At 42.4% G+C, this 15,693-nt stretch overlaps 2 protein-coding genes across 11 annotated transcripts in view; one reads left to right on the forward strand and one right to left on the reverse strand.

The window, feature by feature from the left end:
• ANKRD27 (ankyrin repeat domain 27) overlaps nt 1–15,693 on the forward strand; it is a 69,219-nt gene that overhangs the window by 11,698 nt on the left and 41,828 nt on the right. For 4 of the 10 annotated variants that reach the window (XM_075433959.1, XM_075433961.1, XM_075433960.1 and 1 more), the window contains exon 1: nt 7,717–7,830. The exons of 2 other annotated variants lie outside the window; for them this stretch is intronic. The gene's annotated coding sequence lies outside the window, so the exon portion shown is untranslated. 4 more of the 10 variants (XM_075433969.1, XM_075433964.1, XM_075433968.1 and 1 more) reach the window with 4 other exon arrangements.
• RGS9BP (regulator of G protein signaling 9 binding protein) lies at nt 165–7,651 on the reverse strand. The gene has a single exon (XM_075433970.1). The coding sequence runs from the start codon at nt 7,226–7,228 to the stop codon at nt 6,515–6,517; it is 714 nt and encodes a 237-aa protein (XP_075290085.1). The 5' UTR covers nt 7,229–7,651; the 3' UTR covers nt 165–6,514.

The following is a 15,693-nucleotide window of genomic DNA, read 5'->3' on the forward strand; positions in this document are numbered from 1 at the left end:
TTAGTTCTCAGTTTACTTTATATGCATCTGGTAAAAGCTTTGTCCCCATGCAGATGTAGTGTCTAGTATATCGAACAAATTGTTAAAACCTCAAGTATCAAAATATTAAGAGATTTCACTGACCATGCCTACTACTTCTTAAACTGGCTTATTGCAAAATGACATTCCAAAGCTTTCAGATTGTTTAGCTCATATAATATCAACGAATAGGCAGACTTAACAAATAATATAAAAAGTAATTAGATTATTCACTGTATAGTTTTCCACGTACTGTGTCCAAAATGTGAATAAATGTCAAATCTAGGAAATGCGGGTTTATGATTATAGCACTGTATTGACTAAAAGGAAAAACAAAAAATACAGCTACCTTCATACAAAACAATATTCCGAAAATCAAAGCAGATCAGAGAACTAGGTTACAGATAGTATTAACTATAGGAAAAGTTCTACTTTCAACAGGTGCGTAATAGGTTACATGCCTTATGCAAACTGAAATTAATAGTTCTAATTCTGCAGCTTTTAATCACATGAATAGTCTTCACATATGTAATTTCTCACTAAATTGAGTGGTGATGGCTTAGATGAGTAATGGTTCTACCGCTCCCTCTAGGACCCAGAACTCAAATGTGTATGTTTATATAAAGTTACACATGCAATTAGCAAATTAGATTAAGTTGCTAAGGGAGTATCATGTTTGGTGTGTCCGGTACTCCTCAGTCATTTTATATGCTATAAATAGTTAAATATTTTCTTTTGTCTTCTTTTTTCATTTCCACCTTTCTTGTTTTTCCTCCAAGGTTTATTCTATTTGTGTATAGATTCTTCCAGATCATATAAAGGAAATGCATTTGAATTTTTTTTTTCCTCCCCTCAGGCCAATTATACGTGGCTGTATGGCCTGACATTCACTATTCTTACAAAAACCTTATGCTTTTTGAAGTCATATTTTAGGCTATGTAATTCCTTAATGCTGTGACACATCAGTGAGTTCGAGTGTTTATGTTCTTTGAACATTTGTGTGCAAGACAGACTTGACTGATCATAGACTTCAGTGATTATTTTAATGCATAGTGGAAAACCGACCAAAATAACAGACCACACATTTATACTATTATTGTGACTTCCATTTCTGTGCACTTGAATTAGAACTAGCTTTTAGAGGATTTGATAGTTTGTTTAATTTGGTGGAGATGCAATAAGTAAGTATGTGATAAATAATGTCATGCAATACCGTGTAAATAAAAAAGCCCATACAGTTCAATCAAACAAAATAAAACAAAAAAACGCACCTAATCCTGTGGAAGCTCAAGAAGTCAATTTCTGACACTTAGGAAAACCACAGCAGATATTTTGACAAAATTACTGGATTTGAGCAATAAACATTTGCTAACTAGCCTCTGTGGGTAACAGATTTTCAGAGATGCTGTAATTTTATTTGTATTGCCCACATGGCTTCTAGTCACATTGCCTCCAGCATGAGATGCTTGTGCTTGGCTGTATAAGAAGATGCAGGAGAGCCTTCGTGCTGGTTAAATGCCATGTGACTTTTCAGCTTTCTGCAGGTGTAATCAGTGGTAGCTGATTAAGCTACATTTCCAGTTGCATCACAGTACTGCAGCAGCAAGCTGTCAGGATGGATCACAGAAGCCAGCCCTCTGGGACCACCTTCTTGCAATCGAAAGTCGCTTGAAGTGTGAAACAAAGAGAAAAGGGTTGTCTTTTGTAAAATTGGTATCAACATGTAGCAAATAAAAATATTTTAGCTCTTATTCTTTATTGAGTTAATCAGAGAATGGGCAGTCGGTTCCACTCAGGGATATTGTATATGCTTTATCCCACTGGGTGTAAGATACTACCTTCTTATAGAGAAGCTATAGTTTAACGTTGTGATGCTATTATATCATATTTAACAAAAAGATGTTTTTTTTGCTAACGTAAAATGAAGACATATCTACTACATACATACATCTCTGTAATTTTCTTGTCCTTCTCTCAACATGTGCAGATAATTTTATATGAAAGACATTCTTTTCTAATCCCACTCTTCTTGTATGCTTACCATAGCAAATGCTGCTCACGTGTAGACTACTATTTTGTCCAGATCTCCTCCTGCATTAAAACACTTACATAATCGTATTGAGAGAAAGCACTTAGAGATCTGTAATCCACTGGTCTTACTGAATGACTTTTTACATAATGAAAATCTGTGAAGGGTAAATATGTTGACTAGGAGATCCATTAGCACTTAAATACAACGTTTTTCTGGAAAATGTATGAAAACAACACAAACCTTATAAAAGAAGGAAAAGAAAGCCCATAACCAATCCTTTCAGACTACAAAAAATAAGCATTTGTTTAATTTTTAATCCGAAAGCTAATGACATCAGTTGCTTAGTCTGTTTTTAAATAATTGCATTCACGCAAAAAATATTTTCATATTTACGTGAAGAACTTTGACACTAATTTTATTTCATATTCATAATGCTGAATTTTGATGTTACATTGTTTGCGACAAGACGGATCACTTTAATTATGGTTCTGTGTTCATTTTGTTAGTAAACTAAACAACAGCATAGTGAGTTTTTATGCTGACAGACTGGAAATCCTGGAATAAAATTACAAATTGCTGCATTTAACAGACTTGGTTCTGATAGTTTGATACAACTGTTGATTGTTGTTGCTATCAATACCACAGTACCAAATTTCACACTCCTTAGGTTGTGTGTATCTTTTGCTAAAGTAAATGCAAGCTTTGCTGGCTGAAAGGGGGCAGAGTTTGCATCCTAACACAGTAAGGATCCAATACGTTTGTCTAGTCTAATATATTCTCTAGTTTTCAATTGCCCAAGCCAGTGGTTCCGTACTTTACTCAACAACATTGAACAAGCAGCCCCGAAGGCAACATCATCCCTGTTATCCTAAATGTTATTGTAGCTGTTTCCTAAGGCAGAGATTTCTTGACTTTTCAGACTGCTGATTCACTTGCAGTATAAATTAAGATATATCACTATATTCAACTTTAGGAGCTTGAGACGGGTATAAAGGAAACTGTAATGAGAAGGCTTAGCATGATACTTTTATTCCTGTGGTTGAAATCGGAACTTCTTGTTTAGAAGAGCTTACTGACAAGCTGTATTAATGTTCCAGTTTTTGTTTGGTTTTAATTGCTGCTGCAAGCCAACCAGTAAGGTACAAGAACGTACTTTAAGTTAAATAAATAGTGCCAGTAACAAGTTTGAATTATTCAAAGTGTAGAAAATACCACCCATGCACAGGCAAAACCAGTGTAATTCAAGTCAGGAATAAGTTTTTAGTATACCGCAAATGTAATGTGTGTATCCTGTGAATAAAAACAAAAGAACTGAAGTAGAACAATATTGAAATTAAGCAATGACCATCTTCTTTTGTACTGACAACACAATAACATTCTCATTCACCGATCAGCATGAGAGTATTTGCATTTTCATCATGTTATTTAAATATCGAGTATTTTGACGTTTGACTTCCCATTTTTCACTTTAAATAAAACATTTCCAGTCTCCTTCCAGTTGCACTCCAGTCAGAAAAAAAAATGAAGACTGCAAATCTACAACATCTCTTTATTTCTTAATCTAAAAGAAGCATCAGTACTTTTGGGCAATGATGGTTTCATGTAGTCGATTTTGTGTGCTGTTGTGCCTGAACTCTGTCACATTGAGTGTACACTCATATCAAGTGTAGATTAATGGTAGGAGCATTATCCATTTAGATGGTGCCAACCCTCTGCTAGAATTCTACTTAATCTTTTAATTTCAGATAGCCTAAATAGAAGATGATACAGATTTTTAGGAACAAACTAATGATGAATAAATCTGCAGCCAGCTTTGTCTTAAGATTTGAAAATACATTCTTTTTCCAAGGTCCAATCCTTTAAATACTAATTGTGTGAATATTCGTAATGAAGCAAGACTTACATAATTATAGGCAACTTATATGGATTCTTTGAATCCTGTATTCAAAAATCTAAATTCCAAAAAATGCAATGGACTGAAAATTTACAATTTACCAACTCACTGAGACTTGCTTTTGAAGATGAGATTACCTATACTTCAAAATTCTTCTACGCAACTAACTGTGGATAAACAGTATACCCACTTCAGGATACCAAGATACAGGATAATGAGTGCTGTAGGTGTTACCATTTACTTATCCATCAGAAAACAGACTTGCATTACTTGGGTTTTCAGAACATGTGGTTAAATGATCTGATTTCAAAAGGAACATGGAGTTTTTAAGCAGCACAGAATAGAGTTCAACTTCTTATCCACCTTCCTGTGAACTAAGTAAAAGCAGAGTGCGAAGAGCGAAAATGCCCGTAGCACTTTAGTGACTAGTGGTGGCAATCCAAATATGTACATTCTCCTGCAGCTTTTGCTGCATTTTCCATAAATATGTTTATTCCATATGCTTGTGAAGGAGATCTTCTCATTTAAATCAACACACAGCAATTACACCTTGTCTAGACAGACTGAAACAGTAGCACCAATAAATACAGGCTTGACTTTGTTAGAAAGCTGCCGGGGATCTCTACGAACCTAGATTAACTATGTATAAACTGCATCCTATGCAATGAGTGAAATACAATACAAAGGAATGTATTCACAAAACCGTGAATTCCCATGGGAATGGAGCCGGATTGGATCAGCGTGCAGAACTCACATTATCCTACAACGTAATGATAGTCTATAATATTTCATTCAGGCCTCCTCCTATTTTTCCTAATCTACCTTTTTTTTTTCTTATCTACAAGTGACCCAATTCAAATTTGTCACATGCTTTTTCTCCCCAGATTCAGTTCTCTCAAGTTTTAAATAATAAACTGCTGCAATTTTCCAAAGTATGTTTAGTTCTTAACTCGAAAATATTAGTGGTTTATGAGGGCCGTCAACATAATTTTATTTAACAAGCATAAAGACTATTGCCTAGTAACTTCACAAAACATGTCTGCTTGTTACTTTTTGACAATGCGTCCACAATAATCAATGTAGAAAAATAATAACTTATTAAAACCCCAGTATTACAAGGTCTTTATATTTGCCTGTGGAGTGCCTCATACACCTATGGCACTACACAGTATGTACCAAGCATTCTTGATGGATAGTGTGTGTTCACAGTAACAGAAGACATTTCTGTCAGTTACATAATAAATACTATAATACATAAGTCCTTTTACAAAACATATTAGAGCATCTCTGCAAAGTTCATGTCTGTCCCCCCAGTGTTACATTTAAATGTTGACAATTTTATAGGGAAGCAATGGAAAGTTTTATGCTGCTCTTGCATTTACCTCCCAAAATTGCAGTGTATCACTTGGACCAATCCTACAGGCATCTTGCTTCCCAAATGATTAATCAGACATGAATGAGATATGAGACACATTTTTTAGCTTTGTCTGGATTTCTGCGAAGAATTCAGGAGCGTGCAGAAATGTACATATACAGGCATCAATCCCTGCCTGTCAACATGAGAGGGGATCTCTTTTTGGATTATTAGAAAGGTCTGCTTTAACTCAGCATCGTTTTTGTTTGCCGCAATCTGTTTTCAAAAATTACTGCTTCTGCTCTGGGTAGATTCATTGCTCCTATTTTCATAGTTAACTGTAAAGTGCAACTGTTTGCTTCTACAGAAAGAAAAATTTGAACCAGTGGCAAGAATTGGCTTTTCTGCAGGGGAAGACAAAATTGTGGTAAATGTGGATGAGAACCACGAGGCTCGCTAGTATTTTTCTGAATATGCAACTCTCCCTTTTTTCTCTCTGGATTTGGAAAGCTATTAGTCATTCATGTATGCTCTGCCAACCTCTGCCAACTAGATTCTGTACAATCTAGTCTAAATCAACAAACAGTATTTGGTATCAAACATTGCTTGTTCTGTTTTCTCCATCCTCCTCCACACCTCCCCCTTCCCCAACCATTAACTTATCTAAAATAGAGGTTGTTTACATTCTTTTATTGGGCATTTCATCCCTCCCCTTTTCCTCCACTGAAATAACATTTTGTGTATTGATGAAAAACCCCGACGTATTCTATTCACTTTGTCAGACGAAACACCTGTGATAGCCTCCAAATTTGTGTTACTCTCAAATACTGTAAACAGTGACCAGCAGCAAACACCAGAGCCTACTCAAGAACAAAAAACACAGGCTTCTGAGAATACTGATCTATTAATAGCAGACAAATCCCTGTTATAGCCAGTAGCAATAATACCCTGATACTTCATAGTTAACCGTTACAAGTCCAGCAAATGAAGACATCCTATTCTGCAGGCTGATTTGCATCTCTTTTCTTCAGAAAGCAAGAAGAAACAAACAGCGCATTTTAGGATATTGAGAGGCAAAAGTTTTGCTTTGCTTTTTCAAGTGCTAGGTTTAAATTCTCAGCTCATCCAAGCGATCCGTTCTGAAATTAAAGGTGAGGCGTGAAACACTCCAGAGACAGACCGGAGGGGCGTCGCTCTTGTCAGAGCCCGCACCGCCCTAAGAGAGTTTTACCACACACACTGCCAGGACAATAGCGATAATGAGCACAGCAGAGAAAATGATCCCAGCTAGGACCTTGCTGATATCGCAGAAGGATTTATTTTCCTCCACAGAGATCATGCCAATAGAAGAAGCGCCCACACTGATGGTAGATTTTAGTTCAGCCCCTGGGTCTTGCTTAGCCTCTACTGTCCACTGGGGGACATTGACCTTCATTTCCATCTCGTACATCATCTCTCCTACCTGGTTGATTTCGTTCTCGAGGTCTTTCAAATCCACCACGTCTATATTGTGCTCAGCCTCGTATTTCATGTTCTGGACGCTCATCGCCCTGGCGGCCATGCCAGAGGTTCCCCCGCTCATGCCTGTCTGGATCAGGTGCTTTTTGGGAACATTTAGCGGGAACTCGTGGCCCAGCTCCAGGGCTCTCCTCATGTCGATCTCCAGGATCTCTAGGCACGTGGAGAAAATCACCCACAGCCTCTCGAACTCGGCTTTATCTTCCTTGCTCACGGTTTTGTCCTTCAGGACCGTGGTGAGCTTGTTCCTGTTGGCCACCGCCAGCTCCTGGGCTTTCTGCCGGGTTTTCTTCAGCTCCTCCCGCAGGTTCTGGGAGTCCGAGGTGCCGCCGATGGTCAGCACCATGTGCCGGTAGCAGGCGGTCACCTTGTTGAGCGCGTCCAGCAGCGCTTTGCACTCCTCCTTCACCATGATCCCGGCTACCCGCTGCCGGGGCGCTGCCGAGGCCCGGCGCTACCGGCACACATGACAAGCGGTAGCTTCGGGTCGCGCTCGCATTCAGCGCCCTCTCACCGGCCTCGCGTCCCCGCCGGCTGCTCAGGCGGCGCCGACGCCTCCGGGAGCCCGGGCGGGCCGCGGGCAGCCCCGCGGGACCGGCAGCATCGCTCCCCGTGCGAGGGAGCGGGGCCGAGCGGCAGCCACGGCTCCCAGCGATCGGGCGCCGCTTTTTGAAAAGCGCCAAACACCGGGGAGGGAGCGGAGAAGAAAAAAAAAACCAACACGCAGAGGGTGAGGCTCTCGAGTGCGAGAGCCGGGACGCGGGGCTGCTGCCGCCTCCCGCCGCCGCCGCTGACTCGTCCCAGCCCGGCGGCCGCGCGGTCACATGGCGCCGCGCAGGGAGCGCCCGCGGCAGCCCGGGCGCGGCCCGGCCCGGCCCTATAAGCCCTCGCAGGCTCCGCCTCCCCAGGCTCCGGCCCCGCGGCGGCTGCCTGGCTCCTCGTTCGCTCCCCGCCGGCACCCGGCCATTGGCTTCGTGAGGCGCCGCCGCCGCGCCGGGCCCGCCCTGGATCCCGGTAGGGCTTGGTTGAGGCGCGGAGCGGCTGGGGGAGGCGGGCCGAGAGCGGCTCTCCGCGACCGGGGAGGAAGGGAGGGCGATGGTGTCGGTGTAAGTAGCGCTCCCGCCTCGGGCGTCCCGGCCCGTTGCGTGGCGGGAGCGCGGGGCTGCGGGACGTTGCCCAAGGGAGCCGCGGGGTGGTCCCGGCGGTGCCCGCCCGCCCCTCCGTGCCGGGGAGGGGGCGAGGCGCGGCGCCCTCGCCTGCCGTGCGCCGGGAGCGGCTCGGCCGCGGCCTGGCCGCCGTGTGGCGGGCGGGGGCTCCGCCGGCCTCGGGCGCGGCCTGCTCTCGGGCGCGGAGGCGGCGGGGCCTGCGGCGGCGTGCGGCTGGAGCTTGCCGCCGTGCCGTTCGGGTGCCGCGGTCTCGCTGGCGCCTGCCTCCCGTCCCTCTCCTGTTGCCGCGGTGAAGCGGCGGGAACGTCTGGTACGTTGCTGAGCTTCGTTTAACCCCTGCTGCACAGGTTGTTTACGTGAGGTCAACCCTGTTGGACTCTCCACCGGGCTTGCCGGGTGTCCCGGAGCATCGTCGGCTCCCCAGGGCGGTGCTGGCGGAAGAGCTCGTGTTGCCGTCACCTTTTGCACGAGGTGTTGAGGAAGGGCGGTGGGAAGTGCTGGCGGGTGACCCAGAACGTCTGCAGCTAGCTCCAGTCGAGCGACTGCGCAGCAGAAAGGGCAGGAAACGTGCCAGTTCCTCGCTAGCAGAAATGGTGCTTCACAGACCACCCTCGTGAATGTGCCGAAGTAGAAGATGATGATCAGTGATTGGATGATTAGGCTATGTTTATGTGTGTGTCTGAACCTTCTAGAAAACCGGAGTTACTGATGTTGAGTGCTACATAGTAAACTAAACTGTGTTGTCTCTAGCATGTGATGTGTCTTTGTCAAAGCGGATTTCCGGAGAACTTGCTTGTCGTAACATAAGCTACTACATATGCATCAGTGTTTATGAGTAACTGAGTGGTTTTCTGATGCTGTAGTAACTTGTAAAAGATGTGGAAACATAGCCCTGTGAGAAGGGGGAGTATGACCCTTTCCCTTAGCGTGCCACTCCTGTAGCACAGTCTGTGCTGTGAGCAAGATCATTTGCTGTGAGGAGCAGAGTCCAGGCAGACTGGCTTTCCAGTGCTGAGCCCGGCCTGAGTAGTCTTGTCTAAACCATGTTCCTTCTTCTGGATCCTGGTAGCTTGGACTCCATTGACTGTTTTTTGTTGCCCTGCCTTAATTTTAGCTCTAATTCTAAGCCGTATGTTGCTCATGCTGCAGGTTGTCACCTGTGGAAGAAACTACCTTTTAACTTCTGTGGATTGCCAAGTTAGTAGCTCTCCACCAATTTGTGTGTCGGTAGCCTAGAAGTGAATCAGTAATGCCAGTTTCTTCGTAGGAATAAAGAAATGCAGGATGATTTTGATCTGATAAGTGAAGTCTTACAATTGCTTAATCATTGTCAGGTGGAAAAAGGATTAGCTCTGGATTTGAGTCTGGAGTCATATGTGACTTAAGTGCTAAGCTTATTGCTTGCTAAATGGTGCGTTTTTGTGTGTGTGTATAGTAGCTGTGTTTAAAGTCTGCCACATCCCTGATGTTGCTGTTCATGATGGAACATCAGAACCTTGAAACTGCTTCGCTGAGAGTAGCTGAAAAGGGAAGGGAGGGGGAATTGTTTCAGGGACAGGTGACAGCTTAAACCTGAAGGTGGCAGCAGTTACAAGCCGCACCAGATAATGCGTAAACACATCTGGGAGTGTGGCACGGGGGAGGAAGGAGGCTGTTATTTAGATTAGTTCTAAATTGAGTTCAGCTGCAGTTGAGGTAGATTTGTAGAAACTCTTAAAATTCAGTTGTAGTTTGTCAAACAGGCATGATGTTTTGAAAAGTCTAAATCTTGACACTGCTTTCAAACAAGATGTTGACCAGCGGAAATAGTGTCCTGTGAAAACTAGTAGGATGGAGTGTAAAAATCTTAGATGTAAATTATGAAACAGCATAGTGAGTAGGAGGAGAAATGTATTTCCTGCTTCTGTGGAAAGGCTTTCTTTCAATAGATGTTAATGACCATACTCTTCCTAGTCCATTACCCTTAAAAATGTTTGCAAAGTATTCTGCGATGCTGCTTGAACATCACTGTTAAATGCTGTATCCTTACTTTAGTAGACTTTTAAGTAGGATTTTAGGTAAATACAAGTCTGTTTTGTTTAAAGGGTTGGTAAGCCTTGCCTCTGGCCTTGTTTTTGGAGTGAGCTCACGTACTGAATTTGGTCTGTAGAATGCTGTGGCCTGGGAAGGCTTGAAGCCACTGTGAGCTGAGGAAGAAAAATAAGGATAGAATATGGTGAAAATGAAACACAGCATCGACCCCCCTCCCTCCTTCTGATACCTGGTAATACTACACAACTTCTTTAACAGCTGCACTGTGATGTGCTTTCTGCTAAGCATTTAGCTGCTAAAGTGGCTTGAGGATTTGATCCATAGCAAGGATCTTAATTTCTATAATGGAAGAATGTTAGACTGAGAAGTCTGTGTCATGGTGTTTACTGTCAGGAAGCTCTTAAATACCTCTGGCTGGTGTATGGTGCATTATGTAGCGTCACAACGTTAGTAGTGGTTAAAATAATTTATTTTGCTAGTTAGAAGAACTTATCTGCTGACTTGTGTTACAACCTTCCTTACCCTTGCTATACTCCATAAGGGAGGGAACTAGTGTAATTCTATGATGTTTTTCACAACTAGATATTCTAGTAATGGTCTGATGTTTAAGTTTCTTGCAATGATGAGGTAGGAGTTAGTGCTGGCCTGTGAGGACTTGGTTTTCCTATTGAGATGCACAAGGAATGGATTAAATTCCTGTCCAGTTGTCTGGTCTAAGGACGATCTTCTCTAAGGTAAATGGGGTACAAGGTTGCTGGCTTCAGTTGCCTTGTATTTCTGTGGGTGGCTTGTGTTGGGTCTGACCTTGCATGCTTGGTTTCTTTACGGACTTGCTGCTAGTCTTGGCATTGATATCGGCCTGATGTGGTCTGCTGTGAACAGCGCTGCTCTGTAACTCTGTAGTCAAGAAATAATGTTACCTTCTGTGATCCGCGTCTCAGGGGTACAGTTTTCAGGCCTGCTGCACCGTTCTTATCTCAGTAACTAAAGGATCAAGATAGTCGGCTTCAGTAAAACACTGTTTATCCTTGTATTTCAACTTCTTAGTTTTTGTTTCCCCCCTCCAAAAAGTGCATGTGCTGACACCTCTGCAAGCCTGAGGAGGTGGCCTTAAGTACAGCTCACGAATGTTTGGAGGAAGCATCCTTGTATGAGAGGCTGTTTGGGGAACTTTATACCTTTTGTTAATGTTTTTCCTCTAAACGTTTTCCTTTTAATTATTTATGTAGTTCAATGTTCTGCATTCTGCACTCGGTTCCAGGGTTGGCTTGTGAATAGCTCAGGGCTCTCCATTTTAGAATTCTCATAAAATATGAGAATTTTAATGCAGCTTTAATAGTGGTAAGCCAAAGAATGAAAAATCTTTGCAGCTGCTCTGGTGAATTTCTAAACCTGTGAGAATTAAGCATCTAGTCTATCCTGCTGTGAAGAGGGGAATGCGGCTTGTTCCCAATATTTGGCTAATGATAAGTAAGATAATCTCAAAAATCGGTGGAAGTGACTGGTTAAAAGTGGGAAGCTTGCCTGTTGAGGGATGAGCCACTTGTATTAAAATATACTTTTCTATAGAGGAAAGAAATAGTGACTGTGGAGAGTAAAGCCAGTATGTTGTTTGGCCTCAAGTCTGAGACAAGTAAGAATGTGTCCATGTCAAACTATGGTGCAAACACGCTGTTAAAACACAAAGGGTGAAACTTCTTGCTACTTCTGAAGAATGAGTGCAGTTTTGGAGTTTACAAGGTGGAGTTCATAATAAAAAGCTGCATGAGGAACTGCTAGAAACTTGTCTGCACAGTACTCTCTTGTTGCTGGCAGGTGCCGTAGGCTCTCAGGGAGGCTGGTCTGAGAAGGCTGGGAGCAGTGGTAGGAGAGCCAGAGTTGTGAGGCCTAAAAGGGGCCTGGGAGGTGTTTGGCAGACACAAAACCAAAATAGTGAGATCTTGTGCCAGCTCTTAACCCTTCACTGGAAGAAACTTGTGTCGGCAGGGGAAATTCTGTGAGAAATGAGCATCTGCCTGGAATGCTGCTGACCCCTCCTTTCCAGACCCTGTTCCATTGCTGTCAGACTGATGTGCTGGGATGAGAAAACTTAGTTTTTCCCTGGTTGCTAGGAAGCCTTGAGCTGACTGCTGCAAATTCACCACTCTATAATCTGATAATTCAGAGGTGTTATTCTGACACGCTTTGCTTTCATGAAATCAATACAAGCGGCAGCTGAATCTAAAAGGGGTAGGAATAGATTGTTTCCTCCTTTGCTCCCTTGTGTAGGGAGCTAGGTGTATTGGAATGTGTCTCAGCTCTTTTTAATAAGATTCATCCCTTAGTGGGGGAGGCAGTAAGGTTTCTTGTGTGCTCACAAACAGAGAAAGATTTTTTTGTTTTTATTTTGAGGTGAATGCTGATTTGAGGACTCAAGTCCAGGTTGTAACCTTTGCCCAGAAGTGGGGTAAATATGAGGAGTAATAGTATAGGTAAAACAGTGGCTGCAGTGGCAACTAGGTTTTTGTGTGGACTGAGGCTAAATTCCACTGTTGGATTCCTGTCATTTAGAACCGGGGAACAATTGCTTCCTTTTTTGTTTCTGCGGTTTGCTAGTGTGATAAATAAACATACAAAATTTATCAGATATGTGTATCTGCTACTCTGAGCTAAACACCTTGTAGTTGTGTAAGAAGTTGGTGCTTGTTCTGATATTATCATTATTCTGAGCATTTCAGCAAGTGGCATTCTAGTTACTGGTTTATTAGGCTTTAGTTGTTACTGTTACAGAGTCTGCAAGTTAAGATGAAATTGATGTCATAATGTGAAACTCCACAGTATTGCAATGCAAGTAAAAGTCAGTGAATTTGTGCTTCTTGAACATGACATGCTAATGGATCTGGTGTTCAAAGTTTTGGACAACATGGTATTCTGCTGCTTTGTGGCTGGACTTTTGTGGAGAGGAAACTGATGTACTTGATGTTAGCATCCCAGTGTAATAACCTAACTTACTCTCCTGGAGAGATTTCAGGTTACTGAACTAGGTTAATAATTTTTACCAAATTTCATGGCTGTTTTACTGTCTTGGCTCTGCCAAAGTGTTATTAAAATGCCTCAGTGAAAGCACAATCTTGTACTGATCAACATTGAATGTGAAGTGTTTATATACAGAATCCCTAATTCTGTTATGACAGGCATTTTCTCTGCAGTATGTTTTGTCAGGTCTGTAATAGTGGGATAGCAGGACAGTCAGAAGATGGTGTGCCTAGGAGTTGAATAAATAGTTGTATAACTTGAATGTGGACATAATGTAACTGCCAAGTAACGATGCAAATACAATGAAATCTTCTATTTTAATGGGTGTTTGTCTGAATTTCAAAATGCTTCTTAAAAGGAGCTGAAACCTGTTAAGTCTGTAAGAGGTACCTCACTGAACCATCTCTGAAGGAAAGCACCATCAATGACAAAATAAACTGTTGTAGTTAAATCCTACTCACTGTTTTCGGTACCAAATGTCCTAACGCTTCATTTCCAGTGTTTTGGAAAAAACAGTAGTGTGCTTAGGTTCCATGGTACGTTTTTCACTTTAACTATCTCTTTTACCATTAGTTGTATCATTAGAATTATCACTCTGCTCTTAATCTAGAAAGGATTTGGCTGTTTTAAGGTTATGATTATGTTTTTTTGGAACAGTGACATAAAGCTTATTAGATTGTCTGATCAGCTAGCTTCTGTTCTTCCAGCCATTTGAGCTGTTTCTCTGTTTACAGGCATGAAGCCATGCCCCTAACTGATTCCATTTAAACCTTTTATATAACATTAGTACTTCTGTATTGCTTTACAGCTCAGCATGATAGAATTTAATAAACTTCTTAGTTAATATGGCTTATGACAATTTTTAGTGGGCTTTCAGTTAAGCTTTAAACAGTTCTGGTAATGTATATTAAGGCTTTGTACATTTCCTGTGTTAGTAAATCTTACTTGGTGTTAGTAAATCTAATGCTATCCAAGGTGCAACTAGAAGAGGAAGTCTGTATCCCCCCTGGTGCTGCCTGTCCATCTCGCAGTTAAATTAGGTTGAAGTTGGATGTTATGTTCTGCCAACAAACTCTCAACAGAGTATTCTAATGCGTTCCTAGATTGCAGCAATGCATTAGCCAGTATATTCAGATGCAGTTAACTTTTGGTGTTGAAAGAAATTGACTTAATCTCAGAATGCCAAAGTCAAAATTTGGGGAAGCTTTAATGTACTGTCATGATTCTGTGGATGTAATCTATTTAAGCTTAGTGTAAAATCCTTTGTTTTTCTGTAATTACTTAAATTGTGGATGGCTTATACATCTACACTTCTGTCTTTCTGAAGAATGCTGTGGATAGGTGAAGGAGGTCCAAGTGAATATAGTAACTTAACTCTTGCAGTTAATAAGTGTTCCACCCTTTCTTTTTCATACCCACATCTTATTCAGATATGCTAGCTGTCCACTAATGTAGCACTGAGCAGATGCAGGGATAACAGAGAGAAAAGAGAAGGAAACTCAAAACCGCGATTTTCAAATTAGTACTATTTGGCTACTGGTCGTTATTTCCTGCTATGTAGGAACACACATGGTGAGCAGTTCAGAGTTTGCAACTGGCTTCTGCTCAAGGTGAGTTACAAATACCGATGTGAACTAGAAGTTTTCCTTATTGGTGTACAGCATGTTGATGGCATCTTAGTTGCTTTACAGTAGCTAAAATGCCAGAATTCAACGTATGAGTGCAGTTTCTTTTTACTTCTTGCTGGAGCTCTCAAGCATGATTCAACCCTGTCAGTAGCTCTGTAGGACAAGAATCTACATGGCTGCCACGAAGGGTTTTAAAATAAGTTGTGGCTTGTAACTCGTGAACCAGGAACTGAAGATTATAATTTCAAGCTCTTCCTGTGATGATCTGTCAACTGAAATGACTCTTAAAATACTGTAGTTGCTTGTGGTTTTTTCAGGTGTGGGCAGTGATTTAAGAGCTAAATAAATTGTATAGGTGTCAAGCTTCATAAGCTCAGGTCTTCTTTGGCAGCTCCACTCCTCCTGTAAATCTCTTCCACCTGTTTTGCCAGGGATTCAGATGTTTGTTTGTTTTTTTTTTTGATGGTGAGATACAAGTTTCTAGATGAGGAGGATTTCACAGAATGTTAGGGGTTGGAAGAGACCTCTGTGGATCATCTAGTCCAACCCCCCTGCTGAAGCAGGGTCACCTACAGCAGGCTGCACAGGACCTTGTCCAGGCGGGTCTGGAATACCTCCAGAGAAGGAGACTCCACAACCTCCCTGGGCAGCCTGTTCCAGTGCTCCATCACCCTCAGAGGGAAGTTCTTCCTCATGTTCAGATGGAACTTCCTCTGCTTCAGTTTGTGCCCATTGCCCCTTGTCCTGTCTCTGGGCACCACTGGAAAGTCTGGCCCCATCCTCCTGACACCCACCCTTCAGATATTTATAGGCATTTATAATGTCCTCTCTCAGCCTTTTCTTCAGGCTGAACAAGCACAGCTCCCTCAGCCTTTCCTCGCAGGAGAGATGCTCCAGTCCCCTTCATCATCCTCGTAGCCCTCCAGTGGACTCTCTCCAGTAGCTCCTCATCTTTCTTGAAGTGGGAAACCCAGAACTGGACACAGCACTGCAGATGGGACCTCACTAGGGCAGAGTAGAGGGGGAGGAGAACCTCA

The sequence above is a fragment of the Opisthocomus hoazin genome, chromosome 12, assembly GCF_030867145.1.
Source record: "Opisthocomus hoazin isolate bOpiHoa1 chromosome 12, bOpiHoa1.hap1, whole genome shotgun sequence".
NCBI lineage: Eukaryota > Metazoa > Chordata > Aves > Opisthocomiformes > Opisthocomidae > Opisthocomus > Opisthocomus hoazin.